This window comes from Bidens hawaiensis, unplaced genomic scaffold (assembly GCF_021521415.1).
Source record: "Bidens hawaiensis isolate Kalapana, Puna unplaced genomic scaffold, B.hawaiensis_p1.1 tig00010384_1, whole genome shotgun sequence".
Taxonomy (NCBI): domain Eukaryota; kingdom Viridiplantae; phylum Streptophyta; class Magnoliopsida; order Asterales; family Asteraceae; genus Bidens; species Bidens hawaiensis.
The window spans coordinates 678,909-699,770 of NW_027491789.1; the positions used below are offsets into that span (position 1 = coordinate 678,909).

The 20,862-nt window shown below is 36.5% G+C and overlaps 3 protein-coding genes across 3 annotated transcripts; all 3 read left to right on the forward strand.

Moving 5' to 3' along the window:
• The first annotated feature begins 50 nt into the window (after nucleotides 1-50).
• Nucleotides 51-1,253, forward strand: LOC143535052 (uncharacterized). The gene has a single exon (XM_077029388.1). The coding sequence runs from the start codon at nucleotides 51-53 to the stop codon at nucleotides 1,251-1,253; it is 1,203 nt and encodes a 400-aa protein (XP_076885503.1).
• A 3,241-nt stretch (nucleotides 1,254-4,494) lies between these two features.
• Nucleotides 4,495-19,211, forward strand: LOC143535027 (uncharacterized). The gene is made up of 2 exons (XM_077029371.1): nucleotides 4,495-6,105; nucleotides 19,194-19,211. Exon 1 carries the CDS (start codon nucleotides 4,631-4,633, stop codon nucleotides 6,020-6,022), a length of 1,392 nt encoding a protein of 463 aa, XP_076885486.1. The 5' UTR covers nucleotides 4,495-4,630; the 3' UTR covers nucleotides 6,023-6,105; nucleotides 19,194-19,211.
• LOC143535053 (uncharacterized) lies at nucleotides 16,990-17,598 on the forward strand. The gene has a single exon (XM_077029389.1). It carries the CDS (start codon nucleotides 16,990-16,992, stop codon nucleotides 17,596-17,598), a length of 609 nt encoding a protein of 202 aa, XP_076885504.1.
• Nucleotides 19,212-20,862: the final 1,651 nt, after the last annotated feature.

Consider the following 20,862-nt stretch of genomic DNA (forward strand, 5'->3'; position numbering starts at 1 on the left):
TAGTACACATAAGATCTTGCTATAATAATAAGTATTGGGCAGTGCATACAATGGAAGGGAGCTCTTGGATTTGTGCATCCGCCGAAAAACCAAACGGGGGCACCTTGTTCCGTGTTAGTTATTCTACTTCATCAGGAACCTCAGGTTTTAAGTTCTTAAGCATCTACGGGTATGTAGTGAACAAGAATGGCAATTTATGTGGCTTGATGTTGTCGAATGAGGGAGACATTTTCCCTGCAGTTGATTGGGAAACACTTGTGATACTTCCTTCCCAAGTCTCGTTCAAATCCGATGATCTAGGTGGCAATTACCTTTGTTCTCGTGTATGTGATGGATACTATAACTATCATAGGTTCGAGCCTGGATTGGACATTGGAGATCCACGGGTGGCCCATCAACTCTTTCCCACTACTAATGGAAACTACTGTATAAAGAGCTTGTACTACGGAAAGTTTTGGAGGCGCAGCCCAAACTGGATATGGGCTGACGCGGAAGATAATAACTACTCTAACGACACCTTGTTTTCATTTGTCAAGCTAAGCAACAACGTTATTGCTCTTCGCAATTTGGGTAACAATTATTTTTGTGGCGCACTCACAACCGAGGGGAAAACAAACTGCTTAAATGCTCACTATCCAACTATATCAAGACAAACAAGGCTAATAGTTGAAGAGCGCGTCCTGCAAAGATATATCTCAAATGTAAGATATCGCCTCTCGGACTCCAGGATTTATCAAGAGGAAATCCAGGAAGTATCCCATGCTTTTGCAACAAATGCCAGCCCCAACAAAGAAACCACAATCACCCTCATGTATTCCATATCTGATTCCAAGACCGCTACATGGACTAACAGCGTGTCAATGACTTTTGGTGTATCCATAAAATTCGAAGTTAGTTTAGTTCCATTGATCGCTAAGAATGGGGTCGAAATGTCAACTGAATTTGGCTACAAGTATGAATGGGGAAAGGCGAATACAACGGAGCAAAAGAGAGAATCGAGTTATGCTGTTGTGGTGCCACCTTTAACTAAAATGAAGGTAACACTCATGTGTACCAAGGCTGCTTGTGATGTGCCTTTCTCCTACACGCAACATGATCTTCTTACGAATGGTGAAAGAGTTACCACTATCAAAGATGATGGAATTTACACCGGCATCAATTCTTACAACTTTTATTTTCAATCCTCAGAAGTAGACAAGGTTCATCATGGAAGAATTCCTGCATTGGTTAATCCTGATTTCAAAAAGGAATAAACGGGCCCAAGAATAATAAAGTTCGTTCGTATTTCTTGGTTATGTTTATTGGTTGGGTTATGTTTAAATTGTTTAATAGGTTGTTCTCCAAGTAAGTCTAGTATAAAAGAGTTTAGGGTGAAAATAAACCCGGTGTACGTGTTAATCAATCAAAGGGATTACAAGTTGTGTAATGAGATCTCTACGTGTATGATAAATAATAATGGGGTCTCTTGGAATATTATACAGGATCTCGAAGACTCCTGATGCAACAATATATATGTATATTTCGTGTGTTTTTGTGTTCCATGTAATCTTTTGTGTATTAAATTTTAGGTATGTCATCATCCGAGGAGAATGAATGTAATGGTATATATACAAACTAATCCGCCCGAAATATCGACACCAACATAGACATCGCCCCTTTGGTTTAACAAATCACACAAGAGACGTGATCAGGCTCTTGAGTACGAGGTGCTCCCCAAAGCGGCGCTTCAAGGGTGGGGCATGTTGAACTTATTTGATCAAGTGAATCAAAAAACATGAACACGGTTTGCATAAACCTTATGCATGCGACTCTTTTTATTAATAATGAACAAGAACGGAATATTGAGTACAAATACAATATGCCCATATTTATAGGCTACATGAAGTGATGAAACTTAGAAAGTAAGGCAGACTCTAATTCGATCTAGTATATGGGTCCGGTTTCAGATACGGGTTTTAGTATTGAATTAATGCATACTTTATCCATACCCTACGAGTAAGGTAAGGTACTAATACATGTAGTAAAAACTCATGTATAAAAAAGCCATTTATGGGTTTTTCTTTTCAAGTCCAGTTTCTTTCACCTCTATTTATGGCACAAGAAACGAGAAACTAAGGGGGTGTTTGGTACAGAGAAAAAGAATGGGAAGAAATGGAAATAGAAATGGGAGAGAAATGGAATTGGAGAGAAATAGAAATGGGTGGAGAATTGACAATCATTTCCTTTGTTTGGTACAATAGAGAAATGGGTGGAGAAACGGGAGCAGAGACGTGATTAGGGTTCCGCCTCGGCATCATCATGGTGGAGAAATGGTGGCTCAGAGACGAGTCGCAACACCGCGAACGGAGTAGAGCGTCATCATCATCGCCGCGCAACATCAACACCGCGATTTAGGGTTCCACCTCGCAACACCGCCTCGCGATTTAGGGTTTCGTTTTGGCTCAGAGACGCGAACGGACGTGGCTGCGGCGTCGGCCGCCGTGCCGGACGTCGGCATCATCATCACCATCGCCGGTCGGAGCATCATCATCATCATACGCGAACGGAGTAGAGCAGAGACGCGATTTAGAAGCAGAGAGAATTCCATTTCTCTTCCAAATGGAGAGAATTGGATTTCTCTACTTTTTGCCTACACCCAATTCTCAGAGAAAACCAATTCTCCGCCCAATTCTCCGCCTAATTCTCCCAAACAAGAGAAACCTAATTCTCCACCCTCAAATCTCTCTACCAAACACCCCCTAAGTGTTATGGGCCTTGAGTCAGTCGAATCATTACAATCTGCCCACTAGAGCTCATTTTCTTGATCATTGATACCACTAATTGGTCTTCTAAACAAAACAATACCCGACATCAGACAAGTTTGGTTTCCTTGGTTGTCAATTTTCTTAGGTCAAAACCGAATTGAATTAATTATGCTCAAAACGATTTTCGGTTTGGACCGAAATCCAAATTCAGTTGGTGAGTTGAGAAGCAACAACTTCAATGAAAAATAAAACTACTAAGAATTGAACCGGTGAGGCATCATTTAAGGGTGAGCAATTAACAAAGTTCTTTGTAAGAAGCTTATAAGTTACAACATATAACTCAAAATCATAGTCACAGCGCGCATGAATTTAACAATGAAGTAGCAAGAAATCAAAATAGGTTTGGGAAAACATGAACTATGAAGCAAAAGTAAATCAAACTTACTTAGAAATATGTTCTCGCGAGAAATATCTTCGAGCTAGGGTTTAAAATCGAATATGCGCTAATCTTATTTGGAAACGAAAATGAGAGAATCCTAACTTCTTCAGAAAGAATCAAAGTAAAGAGAGCAATGTCATTTATGCCCCATATACTAGTCCAAGTTTTTGTCAACAATATCGTAAGGATCAAAATGTGATTTAGCATATCAAAAATATCTTTTAGACAAGTGATTAGTTAATTAAAGTTGGCGAGGAATTCGAATTAGAGAGGAGAGAGCTTCTAAAATATCACTGTTTGGCTATAAAGAGGGACTTGTATTGTTCTTATCTGTGTGTGTTTTATGATGTAAATTAATCATCCAAGGGGAGCTCACCTTGATGGGATCGATGCGGTTTTAATATATTAATATTTTGTGCCAATTACGAGATCGTTAATCATCTATCTTATCTTTATATTATTTGTTCGATCACTTGATTTTGCACACCCATCTCGATCACTTATTAAGAGTAAATTAGTTCATTTATGTTAGATCGGGTTTTGGGAGACCTACAAATATGACAAAAATAATTAATCGAAACAGACGACACTTCTTTGAACACGAAAAAGAAAACTGTGGTTCATTATTATTAATCCTATCTCCTAAATAAACAAATTATAACAATAAACTTCCCACAAGTCACAACACTTAAGGATTATTTTTACCAAATACCATTAATGTATTAACAACATAAAAGTTTGAGCTATTAGATTTTATAACAAAATAGTTTAAAAAAACATAACTTAATTATAGCAAGCTTCTTTCAATATGAAATAAGAAAGGTATGAAATTAATATGCATGAATAGAGAGAGTTTAGTGGTCCAAGTTTCTTAAAACAAAACAACAAATTAAGTTGATTAATGCTCCTGACCTATTGATCCGAGCATCTTTAAAGGGAAAGAAAAGCATGGTTCACTAGCTTATCTCCTATTGAAATTTGAACAAGTGTCAACAGTCCATAATATTGGTCCCAATATGTCATCCATATATAAGATAACTTCATCATGATAAGATATTTAAAAAAATACACAAATTTTTTCAACCCTATGCATAAGGAGTTAAGTGGTCCAAGATTCTTTCAACAAAACAACAAAGATAATTAAATGGTTAAGTGGTCCAAGATTCTTTCAACAAAACAACAAAGAGATAATTAAATGGTCCCAATAAATGGTCCAAGCTAGTGGTCCAAGATTCTTTCAACAAAACAACAAAGAGATAATTAAATGGTCCCAATAAATGGTCCAAGCTTCTCTCAACAGAAGCTAAAAAAAGGTGATAAATGAGTACCGATTTAGTAACTACATTAAACAATTCATCGCATTAGTCCATATATACCGTCTGTCTATAAAAAGAATATGCATTTCACAACCATCTAGCCCAATACTCTCATAATTGTCCTTGTAGCCATGGCAACTCTCCCAAGTTTTTTCGTGATGCGAGAAACTTCTCAGGGTGCGTTTTTGTGCGCACAAGAAAAACCGCCATCAAACCGACCGCCAGGATTCCTGAGATTTGATGAACCTGAAATTTTGAGTCCACGAGTGAAGTTTGCAATGGAGAGGTCAGCCGTGGATCCAACACTAGTTCACATAAGATGTTGCTACACCAATAAGTATTGGTTGGTACATTGGATGCAAGGCTTCTTTTGGGTTGGTGCGTCCGCTGACAAACCAGAGGAAGGCACCTTGTTCCAAGTTTCTCGGTCAGGCACGCAAGGTTTTCGTTTCGTAGACACTGGCAATAATTTGAACCTAGGGAGCAATGATAACGGGCTGGCAGCGATGAGCATGAGAGAAACTGAGTTCCATGTAGTTGATTGGGAAACGCTGGTGATCCTTCCCTCCAGAGTCACATTCCGATCCGAAGACCTGGATGGAAATTACCTTTGCTCCCGTGTCCTGGACAGATCGAACAATTATCACCGCTTCGAGTCTGGATTAGACGTGGGTGATCCGCTCGTGGCGTATGAACTCTTCCCAACTCGTGAGGGAAACTACCGTGTAAAGAACCTACACTTTGGAAAGTTCTGGAGGCGAAGCCCTAATTGGATATGGGCGGACGCGGATGCTAACAACAACTCTAATGACAACTTGTTTTCACTTGTGAAACTCGATAATGATGTCTTTGCTATTCGCAATTTGGGCAACAATCGCTTCTGCGGTGGACTCACTACGGAAGGGAAAGAAAACTGTTTAAACGCCGAATATGAAAACATATCAAGACAGACAAAGATCAAGATAGAAGAGTGTGTTCTCAGAAGAGAGATCTCAGATATCAGATACCGGCTCGCGGACTCCAGGGTTTATCAGGAGGAGATCCAAGAACTTGCCCACGCTTTTGGAACAAATGACAGCCCGAACCATGACTCCACAATCATCCTCGAGTATTCCGAATCTGATTCCAGCACCAGTCATTGGAGCAACAGTATGTCAGTGACTTTGGGCGTAACTACATCGTTTGAAACTGCTCTTGTTCCGTTAATCACCACGGTTGGTGTGGAACTTTCAACTGAACTTGGGCGTACGCATGAATGGGGTGTGGCCGAGACAACAGAGCGTACCCGAACAGCGACTTACTCTGTTGTGGTGCCACCATTGACTACAATGAAGGTGACGCACATGTGTAGCAAGGCTGCTTCCGATGTACCCTTCTCCTACACGCAACGTGACCTTCTTACCACCGGCGAATGGATTTCCATTGAAAAGGACGATGGAGTTTTCAAGGGCGTCAATACCTTCAACTTCTATTTTCAATCTGAAAAAGTGGTTCCGGATACTCAAGGAAGAGTATTTGAGTAACTGCTATCTACCTACCTACCTATGGATGAATAACGGGGTCGTCTCTTAATTTGGACTCTAGATGTAACATTTTACGTGTTTGTGTTTGTGTTGTGTCGTGTGTTTAACTTTGTGTTTGTGTTTGTGTTGTGTCGTGTGACTTTATTTTTATTTCATGAGACTTTTAAGCGACTTAATTGGTTCTTTTCTTACCTACTTGACTTAGTTATTGAAACTGTCGCATCCATTCAGAGACCTCGTACGCTCTCAACCATGTGAATAGAAGGTTCTATTGATGGTGAGAGCCTGGTTAACCCCGAATACTCATACTGATTGAATACCTGACAAAAGGTTTAAGAATCCATATTCACTCATTCCATACTTAACCCCGAATACTCATACTGATTGACACATTGGATGGTGGTCACAAGAACCCCATATTCCGTTTCTCGTAATGAGCTCACAATGTCCTATTTTGCAGGTTAGATAGGCCTTCATTCATAGATCTTTATAGATATTGAATTCAACTAAACCCCTCGGTTGAGATATTAAGTTAACCCTCCTTGGGTTGAACTAGTGTTTCTTCGGTGCGCGTTTGTTTGTGTGTTGTGCCGTGTGTTTAATTTTGTGTTCCATTCATGCATGCCATCTTCTTCGTATTAAATAATATGTGACTTTTATTTTTTATTTCATGAGACTTTTAAGCGACTTAATTGGTTCTTTAACTTACCTAATTGACTTAATTAATGAAAGTATTCATCATTACCAGTTACATAATTGGTTCTTTTATTTTTATTATCATGGGCAACGTACACCGTGAATTTAAGCATGTATCCAACCATCACCTCCACCCGTTCAACTTTTCCCCACCACTACGTTTGAATCGCCCAGTCAGGTTGCATGCTTCTTAAATAGGTTTAAAAGGCGTGGTACTAGCACGAACACAAGCATACTGATAAATATTCAAGTGGATGATTGGTTGGACTCTATCCCACAAACACGATCAGTTACACCAGCTTAAACCAAAACTTTATTAATCTAGGTCCCTCTTCAGATCCGACAAACAAAAGAATTTTGTTCTTGGTAAACGATAGAGACGGGTGCGATGAAATCAAACGATCGAAAAAAATAATATTACGATAATATAAATAGTGAACGACTCCGTTGTCGGTTTCGAAAGACGAAATATATAATAAGCGAACCGACCCCACCCAAGGTAAGCTCCCCTTGGGTGGGTGATTTACACTATAAGAACACACACACATATGTATGACTACAAGCCCCTATTTATAGCCAAATAAAAACATTTTAGAAGATCGTTTACCCTGTTGAAGCTAAACGCGTGCACCGAAACTCTCGTCTCTTGACCAGATTTCTCGCCCACTTTATTTATTTATTTATTTTTATCCTTTTTTTTTGTCAGGCCATTCATACTTTCTTAAAAAAACAAACGATTTACAATGAAGTTGCAGGTAAGCGGACAACAAGCTGCGCCGCAACTCCCCTTTTAGATAGCAAATCCAATTATACTAAAAACCAAGTTTTGGCTCTTATGGGCCGATAAATTACTATGCTCGACTTTCTGAACTATGTTCAAAAGCTCCATGGCATCCGGAGCTAAGACCAAATGTGTCAAAGGCAAAGGGATAAACACGTGTTGATTCTTCAAACAAGTTTTCTCATATTTAACAACCTTGCTTGATGTCGCCTTCAATGTTGCCTGGCCTGCTACAAACCCATTGTCTCTAAGACCAATAAGAGGGGACACTCATGTGAGATCCACACAAGCGGGTTTCCCCTACCCATCCAAAAACAAGAATATTAGCCGGTTGTAAAGTAGATCTTCCTTCTAGAGGATCCGTAAGAAAGTTTTCAGGGGCCTCCCATTTAGTCAAAATTCCAGCCCATTTAAAAACATCGCGTAGAACATCCCTCACAAGTCAAGGGGTGATTATTAACTTGACCATAATATATCTAACAAGTTTCGCCATATTAATATCGCAAGTCACAAATACTGGCCTTACAATCACCCCATGACTTGTGATATCAACTTTGTCAAACCGGGTCTCGCATCTTCACAAATCACCCGATAAACCGAAGTCTCTCGTTTCAATTCAACCCCTCAAGGTATGATCCACGTAACTTATTCATGAAGAAATTCGGGTTTCTTTATCCATTATCTCGTATATTAAGCAATATATGTTGAGAATAGCTCGAATATCCACAAATCGATTTTGAATTACCGAATTCAATGATCAAATGACAAAGCTTGTTAATTCGTTCGAAGTTCACCTTTCTGATCCAACTTCTCGAACGCCTTAGAAATAACAAGCTTTGAACACGGTTAAAAATGACGAAAACCTGAACAAGTTTGACTTTATTCAGTTTAGTCAACACGAAAAATAAATGACTTACACTGTAGGAACCGACTCCACATGAATTTATCCACCATAAAAATAATCCACCTGGCCATAACAAATAATATGGCTTAGACAAAGTATCCCAGTCAAAGCCCAACAAACCCAAAAAGCAATAACAGCCCAATTAAAAATAAATAGCCCAAGCACTTTATCTTTAGTAAGAGCCCACATGTATCATTTTAATCAAAAACCCTAGCTTCGATATGAGTTAGTCGCCACCATTAAGAAATCACCAGTGAACTTCTGCCGAAAAACCCGATCGCTAGAGATATCACTGCCGTCGACCACATCCATCCTTCAACACAACGTACCCCTGCTTCACTCACTACTCACTACTCACAATAGTGAAAAATATCCGATCTGTTTGTGTTCTCCCTCTGCAGTTTGGGCGACAACACTTTCTGCGGAGGGGCCACGAGCGATGATGGGAAAACAAATAGTTGCTTAGAAGCTGGATGAGACACATTAGTAGCGACTAACCTAGAAGAATAAGCATAGACTAAGTAGATGTGTTTGTTGTTTCTACGTAGGGGCCACGGGCCATGTATTGGAGCTCATTGGGCGGATCTAATAGAAAATGCATGGTAATAACGCAACCATACCCATGCATCGAAAATGTTTTGCAAAACTTTCACTTTATCCTCTTACCAACCCTCTCTACTTTATTTCTTTCTTACTTACTTTCTTTCTTTCTATTTAGGATAATAATCAAACACCACAAGAACATAGTTGCTTAATCCAGTTCTACTAGTGATTTCCGCTAGCTAGTAGTGAGATTGATCCAAGAATATAGTTGCTTGATCCTTAGAATTCTAAGGACCTACAATTGGTATCAGAGCTTTTAACTAAACTTTTTGTGGTTTTCGGATCATGCTTTTCGAATTTTGATCTTAGTTTGTTGGATTTGAGGTAGTTTTTCGTGTTATCAACTACTTTTGGAGCACCTTACACTTTAGATCTACACAAAAATCATCAAATATGTGTGTGTTTTGGGTGTTCTTGGGTTTTTATGTCTGATTCAGATTTGGTTAAGAAACTCATATCTAGGCTGATTTAGTGGTTTTTAGACTAAAGTATTTTTGACCTTATTGGTAGTTTAGGTGTCATCTTTTCTAAGAAAAAAAATCATTGTAACAAATCGAATCGAGTCGAGTTACTGTAGGAAATCGAGTCGAGTACTAGAGCGAATCAAGTCGAGTTATTGTAGCAAATCGAGTCTAGTACCGTAGAGAATCGAGTCGAGTTACAGTAGCGAATTGAGTCGAGTACTGTGGAAAAAAATATTGTAGCAGTCTAGTTATTGTTCATCGAAAAAAACACAATTTTTTTTCTCTAAAAACAAATGTCTTACGATCCTGAGTTTGAAGGAAATCTAGATATGAGGGAAAGTCGAAAGGAAATGTTAAAAGGAGAATTCAACATGTTTATTCATATACCTCTCTCATCAACCAATTTGAGTCACTCATCACTAAAATGAGAAGTGTTGTATCATCATTGATTTGTCAAAGATCAACAAGAAGCTGTTGAATTAACACACGGAACAGTGGTGTGTTTACCATCGAGAGAACCACAAACCTTAATACTACAACACTCTCGGGGTTGACTTCTATTATCAAGTCTTTTGAAATGGATAGGAAGCTCTGGATGAACAATCAATCCAAAGAAAATAAAGTTTGTACAAGTGTTGCAGGTGGAAGGGGTCATGCAAGTCCCATCCTTTCCTTTCCTTTCTGAGTTGTTGCAAGTGGAAGCAGTCAAGTAGTCTTTATCCTTCCAGGGATACACAATTATATTCTCAAATATGTATCGATAAAGTAGAAAACTAGAGAACTCATAATGCCGCATTAACTAGAGAAAACTTATGCTTTAAACATCTGCATGATGAATACAAGAAAGCTGATAAGATATACACTACCATAATCAAAACTCATCATGACGACATGGCAAACTTGAATATAAAATTGTTTCAGTCTAATAAGCTAGTTGAGTTTCATGAAAAACAAATAGTTGAATTAAATGCTAAAATTGATAAACTAGAATTAGATCTTTCAAAAAGAAAGATAAATGTTGATAAGTTTCGGATGGCGTCTGATAAGCTCAATGATATTATTGGAGCACAAATGGGTGTGAAACAAAAGACGGATTTAGGATATGAATATACTGTAATTCCACCACCTTTCAACGATAATTATACATCCCTACCCCACTTTAGTTTCAACAACCCACATGAGGACGAAACGATCTATCAGATTGGTCATATACCAAAAAGATAAGATATTCGTCCCTGAAGTTCCTAAGGTGGTTGAACCAATCTTTGTACCAGTTAGTTCTAATGGTAGTTCATCTTGTTCGGGTGGTTTAGCGGATAAGGAAATAGTGGTATATGGGATTAGTTGTGAACATAATTATAGTACTTTAAATTCACTTTTTGAGTGTGATGTGAATTCAAACCAATCATTAATCAACTCTGTCTGTAATTATAACAACTCTGATTCCATGCAAAATACACTAAACTCATTTTGAATACTAATGTTGATTGTGACAATATTGATAGTTGGCGTTGTTCATGATATTTTGGATGAAAATAATAATGAGTCTCTTGGAAAATTGTACAGAGATTTTTGAGAATCCTGGTGCAACAATATATATATATATATACATATAAAAGGGTTCAAATAAAAAAACAATTATTTTGTGAGAAATGTGAGAAGGCTTTAAAATAAAGCACACCACCTTAAAATGACACTATACCATGTAAATAGGAAACTATACGGTTTATACAAAAACTACCAATTTCAACCACTAAATCCTAAATCTAAGGGCTTTTTGTAATTTGAGAACTTTGAGAACCATTTTGTACCACTAAAAACACCTTAAATAAAAATATTTAAAAAAATCATAAAACAAAAAATAATAAATATTTTAAAAAGGTAAAAAAACCAAAATTCTTATATTTCTTTCCGGTTTCATTAAAAAAATAAAAAAATAATAAAAAAAATAAAAAAAAACGTCGTATTATACACATGTATAATTTTATATAATCTTTAGTTACGTAATATACACAAATGTACAGTATCATTTATCTTAAATTATACACACGCGTACAAAAAAACATGAAATGTACATATTATACATATGTGTATATAATTTAGCTAAACCGAGTTTTTTTAGGAAACCGGGATGCTAAAATAAGAATTTTGGTTATTTTTTTTTATTTTTGTGTTTTTTTAATTCATGATTTTTTTATATTTTTGGGTTTTTTGTTTTCTAAAATAGTTCTTATGGTTCTCAATTTCAAAAAAGTTCTATCATGATCCTGATCATATATATATATATATATATATATATATATATATATATAGAAAAGGGTTAAAATAAAAAACAATTGTTTTGTGAGAAGTGTGAGAAGACTTTAAAATAAACCAAACCACCTAAATAGGACACTATACCATGTAAATAGAAAACTATACAACTTTTAGAAACTACTAATTTCAACCACTAGATCCTAGATCCAAGGGGCTACATTTATTCTTATGCTTCTCACAAAACTATTATTTTTCATGTTAACTCTACCTTATATATATATATATATATATATATATATATATATATATATATATATGGTAAGGATCCTAAGAGAACCATTTGCAAATTGAAAACTTTGAGAACCATTTTGAACCACTAAAAACACCTTTAATAAAATATTTAAAAAAAAGCATAAAACAAAAAATAATAAAAATTTTAAAAAAGTAAAAAAAACCAAAATTCTTATATTTCATTCCGGTTTCATTAAAAAAATAAAAAAATAGAAAAAAAATAAAAAAAACCAAAAAAAAACGTTGTATTATACACATAAGTTTAATTTTATTTAATCTTTAGTTACGTAATATACACATATGTACAACATCATTTATCTTAAATTATACACATGTGTACAAAAAAACATGTAAATATACATATGTGTATATAATTTAGATAAACCGAGGTTTTTTTTTTTTTTATGAAACCGGGATGATAAAATAAAAATTTTGGTTTTTTTCTTTTTTGATTTTTGTGTTTTATTTTATGATTTTTTTATTTTTGGGTTTTTTGTGGTCCAAAATGGTTCTCATAGTTCTCAATTTCAAAAAGGTTCTCTGATGATCCTGATCCTATATATATATATATATATATATATATATATATATATATATATATATATATATATATATATATATATATATATATATAGAGAGAGAGAGAGAGAGCAAGGTTAAAATAAGAAGTAAAATTATCTTAAGAAGTGTAAGAAGTGTTTTTTACCCTTAAAAAAATATAACACACCGAACAAAAAACACACTAACAATATCAACCATTAGATGATCACATCCAACGCCCGATATTACTTCTCACACTTCTTACAAATAACTCACTTCTTATTCTAACCCCACCCTATATATATATATATATATATATATATATATATGTCTTGTGTTTTTTTGTTCCATGTAATATTTTGTGTATTAAATATATGGGTATGTTATCATCCAAGAAGAATGCATGTAATGGTATATATACATACCGATCTAGACCGAATATCAACGCTGACACCAACACCGGCCCTTGGTTTAAAAAAGCACGCAAGAGTGATGGTCAGGTGTATTTCATGTATATTATTATATTAATTAGTTCGTTTTAGTTTAAATATTGTGTGAACATTGGTACTTCAAGTGTGTTTATGTGTTTCAGGTCTTTGGAACAAATGAATGGATTTTGCACTTGATAAACGTTTGAGACGGGTGCGGTAAATCAAACGACCGAACATAAATAATAAAGATAAGATAGATGAACGATCGAGTAATTGGTTTAAAGATTGATATATTGAGTAAGAACCAACCGCACCCAGGGTGAGCTCCCCTTGGATGGGTGATTTACAAGTTACAAACACACACTAAAACAATACATAAGGCCCTACTTTTAGCCTAACACTATCTCTTCTAATAGCCTTATCCCGTTGAAGTTAATCGCGCGTCCCGAAGCTCTTGTTTCGTGTATGGTTTTCTCGCTGACATAAATTATCAACTTGACCGTAAATATAGGGTTTCGTAATTTGATATTGCAAATCACAACTTTTTGCCTTACATGTACTTCATGCGTGTTTATATGTTTAAGGTCTTTGGACGTTAAGGAGGCTTATTGATGCTATATTCGAGCTTGGAATGATGACTTAGAAGAGCGGAATTGAGTGACACGCATCCCAATGTAGAAAAACAAGATAATGCCAAGAAATCCATGCTAAGAGAACCCTTCGCACTACGTGAAGGGATGAGAGGGGATTCTTCACGCTACGCGAAGAATCTAGAAATCAAGCCCGGCTATTCTGTCCTAAACGAACTAACATGGATGTGGCTCCGTTCTATCCAGTTCGGTTCGTTTACAACCCTAGTTGATAACGAAGAAAAAAGATCCAACGCAACATGGTTGTCCCTTTTGTCCAGCTCCCTCTCAACGATCTCATTTCGTTTCAATCGTTATTTAAAAAAATATATTAAACTTATTGTATATCAAAATATTTAAAATTTAAAATTTAATCTATATCAACTAACAAATTAACAATTTTTACATACAAATTCATTCTATGTTCTCTCTACATTCCTAAATATCCTTAAAAAATATATGGATTCTTCGAGAAAAAAACTAAAGGTTTGAAAAAAAAGGCAATAATTCTCGTAATCCCGAAACAAATCAACAAATGTTGTCCAAAATGTAACTCGGTGCCTCATGACTCAAATGTTGTGCTAATTAATACTACAACTAGGGCTGTCACTTTTACCCGAAACCCGAAACCCAACCCGAAAACACTCGTACCCGAACCCGAACTAACCCGACTCGAAGAACCCGATCCCAAAAAAGACTAACCCGAACCAAATAAATTCGGGTTGGTTCTCGGGTTTGATTTATAAGATTTGGGTCAACCCGAAAAACCCGAATTAACTTTTAGTTATGAAATTAAATATATATTTATGTATAATAGGCTAAGTCTTGGCCACTAAAGTTATCAGAATCTGGCTCTAATCGACTGTTATCATTTTAACTTTTATGGATCGATTGATTATTATTAATTTATGTTATCCTTTTATTACTAATAGCAACCGTAATCGAACAACCAAACAAGCCCGATTGAATACTATTATGGTTCGAGTTAGTTTTACTCTTCTTTTGAATTGTTTATCAAGCTAGGTTAGTTTATTATTTGATTTTTTGTGTTATAAGCAAATAAGAATATGTTGTTTTAATTTTAGCATTGTAGTTTTTAAAAAAATTTTGGTTTTTGTGCTTTTTATCTAGGATACTCGAAACCCGATTAACCCAACCCGAAAAAACCAGAACCCGAAAAACCCGTGAGAGATTTGGGTTGGGTTACGGGTCAAGATTTAATACTTTGAAACCCGAAGAACCCGGCCCAAAAAACCCGAAACCCGAAAAACGAACCCGAAGAACACCCCTAACTACAACATACAACTAGTTGTGTAAGGTCAATTTTAGTGACTTGTGATATCAAATGACGAAACCCGTTATTTATTTACGGTCTAAGTTAATTATTAATTTCGGCGAGCAAAACCGGACACGAAACGAGAGCTTCAACACGCGCGTTTAACTTCAACGGGAGATCTTCTAGTTTATTCATGTTTAGCTATAAATAGGACTTCAGTTTCTATTTTATGTGTGTGTTTGTAAGATGTTTGGGTGGCTCGGTTCTTGTTCCATTTATCAAATATTTTAGCCGATAACGAGATCGTTCACTTATCCATATTATCTTTTGTTGGTCGTTTGATTTACCGCACCCATCTCGAAATATGCATCAAGTGAAAAATCCGTTCGCGTGATCATTTTGGGACCTACAAGTTGCAACTCTAACGAACCAACATTGGGATTCATAGATCGTTTTGAGAACTCTAAGTTCAACCCATACAACCCATCACCATCACCATCACCATCACCATCACCATCACCATCACCATCACCATCAATAATCACCATCACCCTAAACAATTCCAAACCCGCAACAATTCCAACACGCAAGCTACTTTAACTACTTGCAACCTGAGTCCGAAGAATCTGACAACAACAAAAAGGAATGGTGAGATAATCCAGCAAACAACGAATCCGACGAGTCACCGCACCCATCCTTACAAAAGAAAAATATGTCAACACCATGGTCCGAGCTTGAAGAGTCGTGTTAGGTAGGGCTTGGTGCACAATATCGGAGGACCCGGAGAATAGAAAGCAATAAAAAAACAGCAGTCCTTGATCACATGGCAAAAAAACTTGGTTCAACCAAATGCAAAGTACATCGACTCAATTCACATGGAAACATATGCACGGAAAGTAAACAAATTCAATGGCGTCTTAAATAAACGGTTGTCGTGTCGAAGGAAGGATATCTTGGCGGCGAACTTACCAAATATAGAAAGGAACACAACATAAAAAAGGTTTTCCTCATTTAAAGGCGTTGGAGGTTTTCAGGACTCTTATAAAACACAATTCCATTCCAAAAATGTGAGCCGACATTTCTAGGTGTCAATCGTCTAGAGATAGCAAACCGTTTATAAACTTGCTGGAGACAGCAAGCTTTCTATTCAGCTTTATTAAATGAATTGTTATCCATTCCTTCTAGCCCACTAGTTACATAATTCGAAGTGACCCCAATTCCTTATTAGTTTGAAAGAATTTGAAACACTCTGTGACATGACTTTTACTAAACGCTAAGTCACGTACGCCATATGAAACACATTAGTAGCCACACCTAGTAGAATAAACACTGATTTAGTACATGTTATTTCAAACGTTTATGGCACGTTACATATGCATTTCTTTTGCAACATGTATACAAGTATTTTACAACTAGCTGGCTATATTATCTTAAAGTTAAAGTAATAAGAAAATTGTATTACAGACAATTTGTAAAAGTTCTACAATACATATAGCGATAAAAACTACAAAATATAAAGTGTCCGTATGTTTTTACGCATTTAAAAAACATAAAGATTTAAACCATGAGGTTTTCTAGCAAAATAAAAGAAGCCACTTGATTTTATTATCTAGCTTCAATCACCAAAAATTGACATACGAAGACCGGTTCCGTGCATGTGTTAAATTAAATGACTAAAGTGTCGTTCAACAAAATAACCAAGTTAATTATTGTTATTGTTTTTTGATCAACAAAATATCTATATTACCTTGCAGTTGGGAGGGCCGGGACAACATACCACTAGACGAATAGGTTAAAGTAACAAAGCTAGTTATTTAGATGCTATATAACTATCCAAAGTTCTTTCAACACAAAAGAAACAAAAAACGTGGTTGATTAGCTAGTCCTTTAACACACTCACACAAACAAAAGAAAAAGATACAAAATGTTGAAAAATGCACCCTTAACAAAAAAAGAAGAAAAACGTGGCTAGTTGATATGATCCAATGAATTGGAACCAAAAAACATTCGGTCTGTCTATTTAAAGGATGAGCTAGCTAGTAAGCATTTCACAATTAACTATCTAGCTCAATACTCTCATACTTGTCCTTGTAGCCATGGCAAGTCTCCCAAATTTTTTCGTGCTGCAAGCCACTTCTCAGGGTGCGTTTTTGTGCGTACAAGAAGCCCCGCCGCCAAACCGACCACCAGGTTTCTTGATATTCGATGTACCTGAAATTCTGAGTCCACGAGTGAAGTTTGCAATGGAGGGGTCAAGCATGGATCAAACGCTGGTTCATATAAGATGTTGCTACACCAATAAGTATTGGGTGGTACATGATATCCAAGGCCAGCTTTGGATTGGTGCGTCCTCTGACAAACCAGTGGAAGATCAAGCAGATCCCTCGTGCACCTTGTTCAGGGTTTCCATGTCAGGCACACAAGGTATCCGTTTCATAAGCATCGCCAGGAAAATGAGCGTCATCACCAGTGATGGCGGGTTGGCAGTGGTCATCGGGAGCGCAACCGAGTTCCAGACAGTTGATTGGGCAACACTAGTGATCCTTCCCTCTGCCGTCACATTCCGATCTGAAGACCTAAATGGCGATTACCTTTGCTCCCGTGTCCTTGACAATAACCGCAATTATCACAGGTTCGAGTCTGGATTGGAGATCCACTGGTGGCCTATGAGCTCTTCCCAACTCGTGAGGGAAAATACCGCGTAAAGAACCTACACTTTGGAAAGTTATGGAGGCGAAGCACGGCCGACTGGATATGGGCCGACGCTGATGAAAACAACTACTCTAATGACACGTTGTTTTCATTTCAGAAACTCGATGATGCCGTCCTTGCAGTTCGCAACTTGGGAAACAATCGCTTATGCGGCGCGCTCACTACGGAAGGGGAAAAAGATTGTTTAAACGCCCAATAATAATAAAATAAAAAGATATAATTTACTATAAAACGATTACAATAAAGTGGCAGGCAAACGGGCAACAAGCTGCGCCGCAACCCCCTTTTGAACAGCAAAGCCAATCCTGCTAAAAACGAAGCTTTGGGACCTAGAAGCTGAAGAGGTTCCGTGTACGACGCGCTGAACCCTACTCAAAAATTTCACAGCCTCTGGAGCCAGAAAACCAAATGTATCAAAGGCAAATGGTAGAAAGACATGTTGATTATCTAAACAAGCTTTCTCGTGTTTAACAACTTTGCCCGATTCAGCCTTCAACGCAGCCTGACCCACAACAAACCCACGGTCCCTGAGCCCAACAAGAGGAGACACTCCTGTAAGATCCACACAGGCGTGTTTCCCCCCTGTCCACCCGAACACAAGAATATCAGCTGGTCGTAAAGTAGACCTCCCTTCAATAGGATCCGTGAGAAAGTTAACAGGGGCCTCCTTTTTAGCAGAAATCCCTGCCCGTTTAAGAACATCACATAGAACATCCCTAACCAGATCATGTCTGTATTTAAAGCCAGGCAATTCTTTGCAATGCACCGCATGGTCACCAAAAGAATCCAAACAGACCTTGCGACAAATTGGGCAAGGCTCATCCGTCGGGAACATAGGGATCATTAACCGGTACTTAAGGATAGCCCGATACTCCAAACCCGACATCAAGAGAGGCAAGGCTCAAGATCGAAGAGCGCGTCCTGAAAAGAGAGATCTCAGATGTCCGATACCGGCTCGCGGACTCCTGGATTTATGAAGAGGAGCTCCAAGAACTTGCCCACACTTTCGTAACAAATGATAGCCCAGACAAAGACTCCACAGTCGATATCACCTATTCCAAACTGATTACATCACCACTCAGTGGACCAACAGTCTGTCATTGAGTTTCGGTGTAACTACAACGTTAGAAACTGATCTTGTTCCGGAAATCACCAAGTTGGGCCTGGAACTTTCAGCTGAATTTGGGCGTACACATGAATGGGGTGTGTCCCAGACAATAGAGAGTACTCAGAATGTGACCTTCACTATGGTGGTTCCCCCATCGACTACAAAGAAGGTGACGCCGTTGTTTAGCAAGGCTACTTGTGATGTACCATTCTCCTACAAGCAACGTGATCATCTTTCCGACGGTCGGATTTCAACTGTCAAGGACGATGGAGTTTACAAGGGCGTCAACACCTACAACTTTCATTTTAAAGAGGAAACAGTGGTTCCGGATGCTCAACGAAGAGTGTACGTGTAGCTACTACCTATGCATACCTCAAGTCTTTCTTCTGTGGTGTGATGAATAACGGAGTCGTCTCTCTGTTCGGACTCTTGATGTTACATTGTACGTGTTCGTGTTTGTGTTTTATGTCGTGTGTATAGTTTTGTGTTCCATGCTTGCATGTCATCTTCTTGGTATTAAATAAGCAATTAAGCATCTTGTGCTTGATTTTAATGATAATCCGTATATGTTAGCCTACTTTTTGTTTCATGATACTTTTAAGCAACATAATTGGTTCCATTCATAACTTACTTAACTAAATTAATTTTTGAAACCATATCTTTACCGGCTACCTAATTGGTTCTTTTATTTTCATGTACCACAACATGAATTTAAGCATGCATCCGACCATCATTGTAGGGCCCGTTTTAGAGTACCTTACACCTTAGATCTACACAAAAATCATCAACTCTGTGTTTTTGGTGTTCTTGAGTTTTTATGTCCGATTCAGATTTGGTTATAACTCATATCTAGGCCGATTTATTAGCAACGATAACAACTCTGATTCCATGCAAAATACACTAAACTAATTTTGGATACTAATGTTGATTGTGGCAATGTTGATAGTTGCCAATGTTCTTGATATTTTGGATGAAAATAATAATGAGTCTCTTGGAAATTTGTACATAGATTTTGGAGAATCCTGGTGCGACAATATATATATATATATATATATATATATATATATGTGGAGAGGATCATGAGAGAACTCCTTTTTATGGAGAGAACTAATAATGAAATATTTTTAATTTAGTTAAAAAAAATATTTTTAAAATTTTTTTTCTTCATCCTTTTTATATGTTGTTATTTTTCACAACAAAAAAAAAATTAACGAGTAATGCATATATGCAATACACCGACTTTTTTTATAATTATATGTGTAATAATGTGCATTTTGATATTTGAAATAGTGTTGAATAACATATATATAGTTGTTTGTATTTTATATTTGCAATAGTGTTATATTATATACAAAAATTAAAAAAAATCGATATAGTGCATATGTGCATTAGTGTTGTATTACATATATGCGATAATGTGTTTTGCATACAATTATTAGTGTCGTATTTGCATATATTCAATAGTGTGTATTTAGATAATGTATTTGTCTTGTATTATATGCAATAAAACACTATTTTATATATACAATACACATTAATACACATACGCATTACATTGACGGCTTTTTTTTAGAAACAATATCATCTTATTAGAAGGAGGAAAGAAAAAAAATCACAAAATAAATTTTTTAAAATAGTTAAAAATAATTTCTTACTAGTTCTCTAGTTCTCTCTTTAAAGGGAGTTCTCTCTAGATCTCACCCCTATATATATATATATATATATATATATATATGTATATATATGTATATATATATATATATGTATATATTATAGAAAAAGGTTTAAATAAAAAACAATTCATTACTACAAAAAGAGGTATTTGATACGGCCAAATCCGTAGCAAATGTGTAGCAAAAAAGGGTTTTTGCCATGGATTTGGTCCGTAGGTACAAGTCTCGTAGCTAACTAATTCGCCACGAGTTTTTGCTACGGAATCGAAATTTTGCAACGATCTTAACTATCAAAAGAGATGTTATTTTCTTTACATTAGCTACAAATTTTGCTACAAAATTGTTAGCTACGGATTATTAGCAACGAATTATTAGCTACAAAATTTTGCTACATTTTTTAAGCTACGAACGTTTTGCTACAATTATATAACCATGTAATTTTGCTACGGAATTATTTAGCTACAGAATTTGCTACC

Bases quoted from the DNA above. Each gene is read 5' to 3' on its own strand.
- LOC143535053 (XM_077029389.1), top strand. From the start codon at position 16,990: ATGGCAAGTCTCCCAAATTTTTTCGTGCTGCAAGCCACTTCTCAGGGT.
- LOC143535027 (XM_077029371.1), top strand. From the start codon at position 4,631: ATGGCAACTCTCCCAAGTTTTTTCGTGATGCGAGAAACTTCTCAGGGT.
- LOC143535052 (XM_077029388.1), top strand. From the start codon at position 51: ATGGAAGGGAGCTCTTGGATTTGTGCATCCGCCGAAAAACCAAACGGG.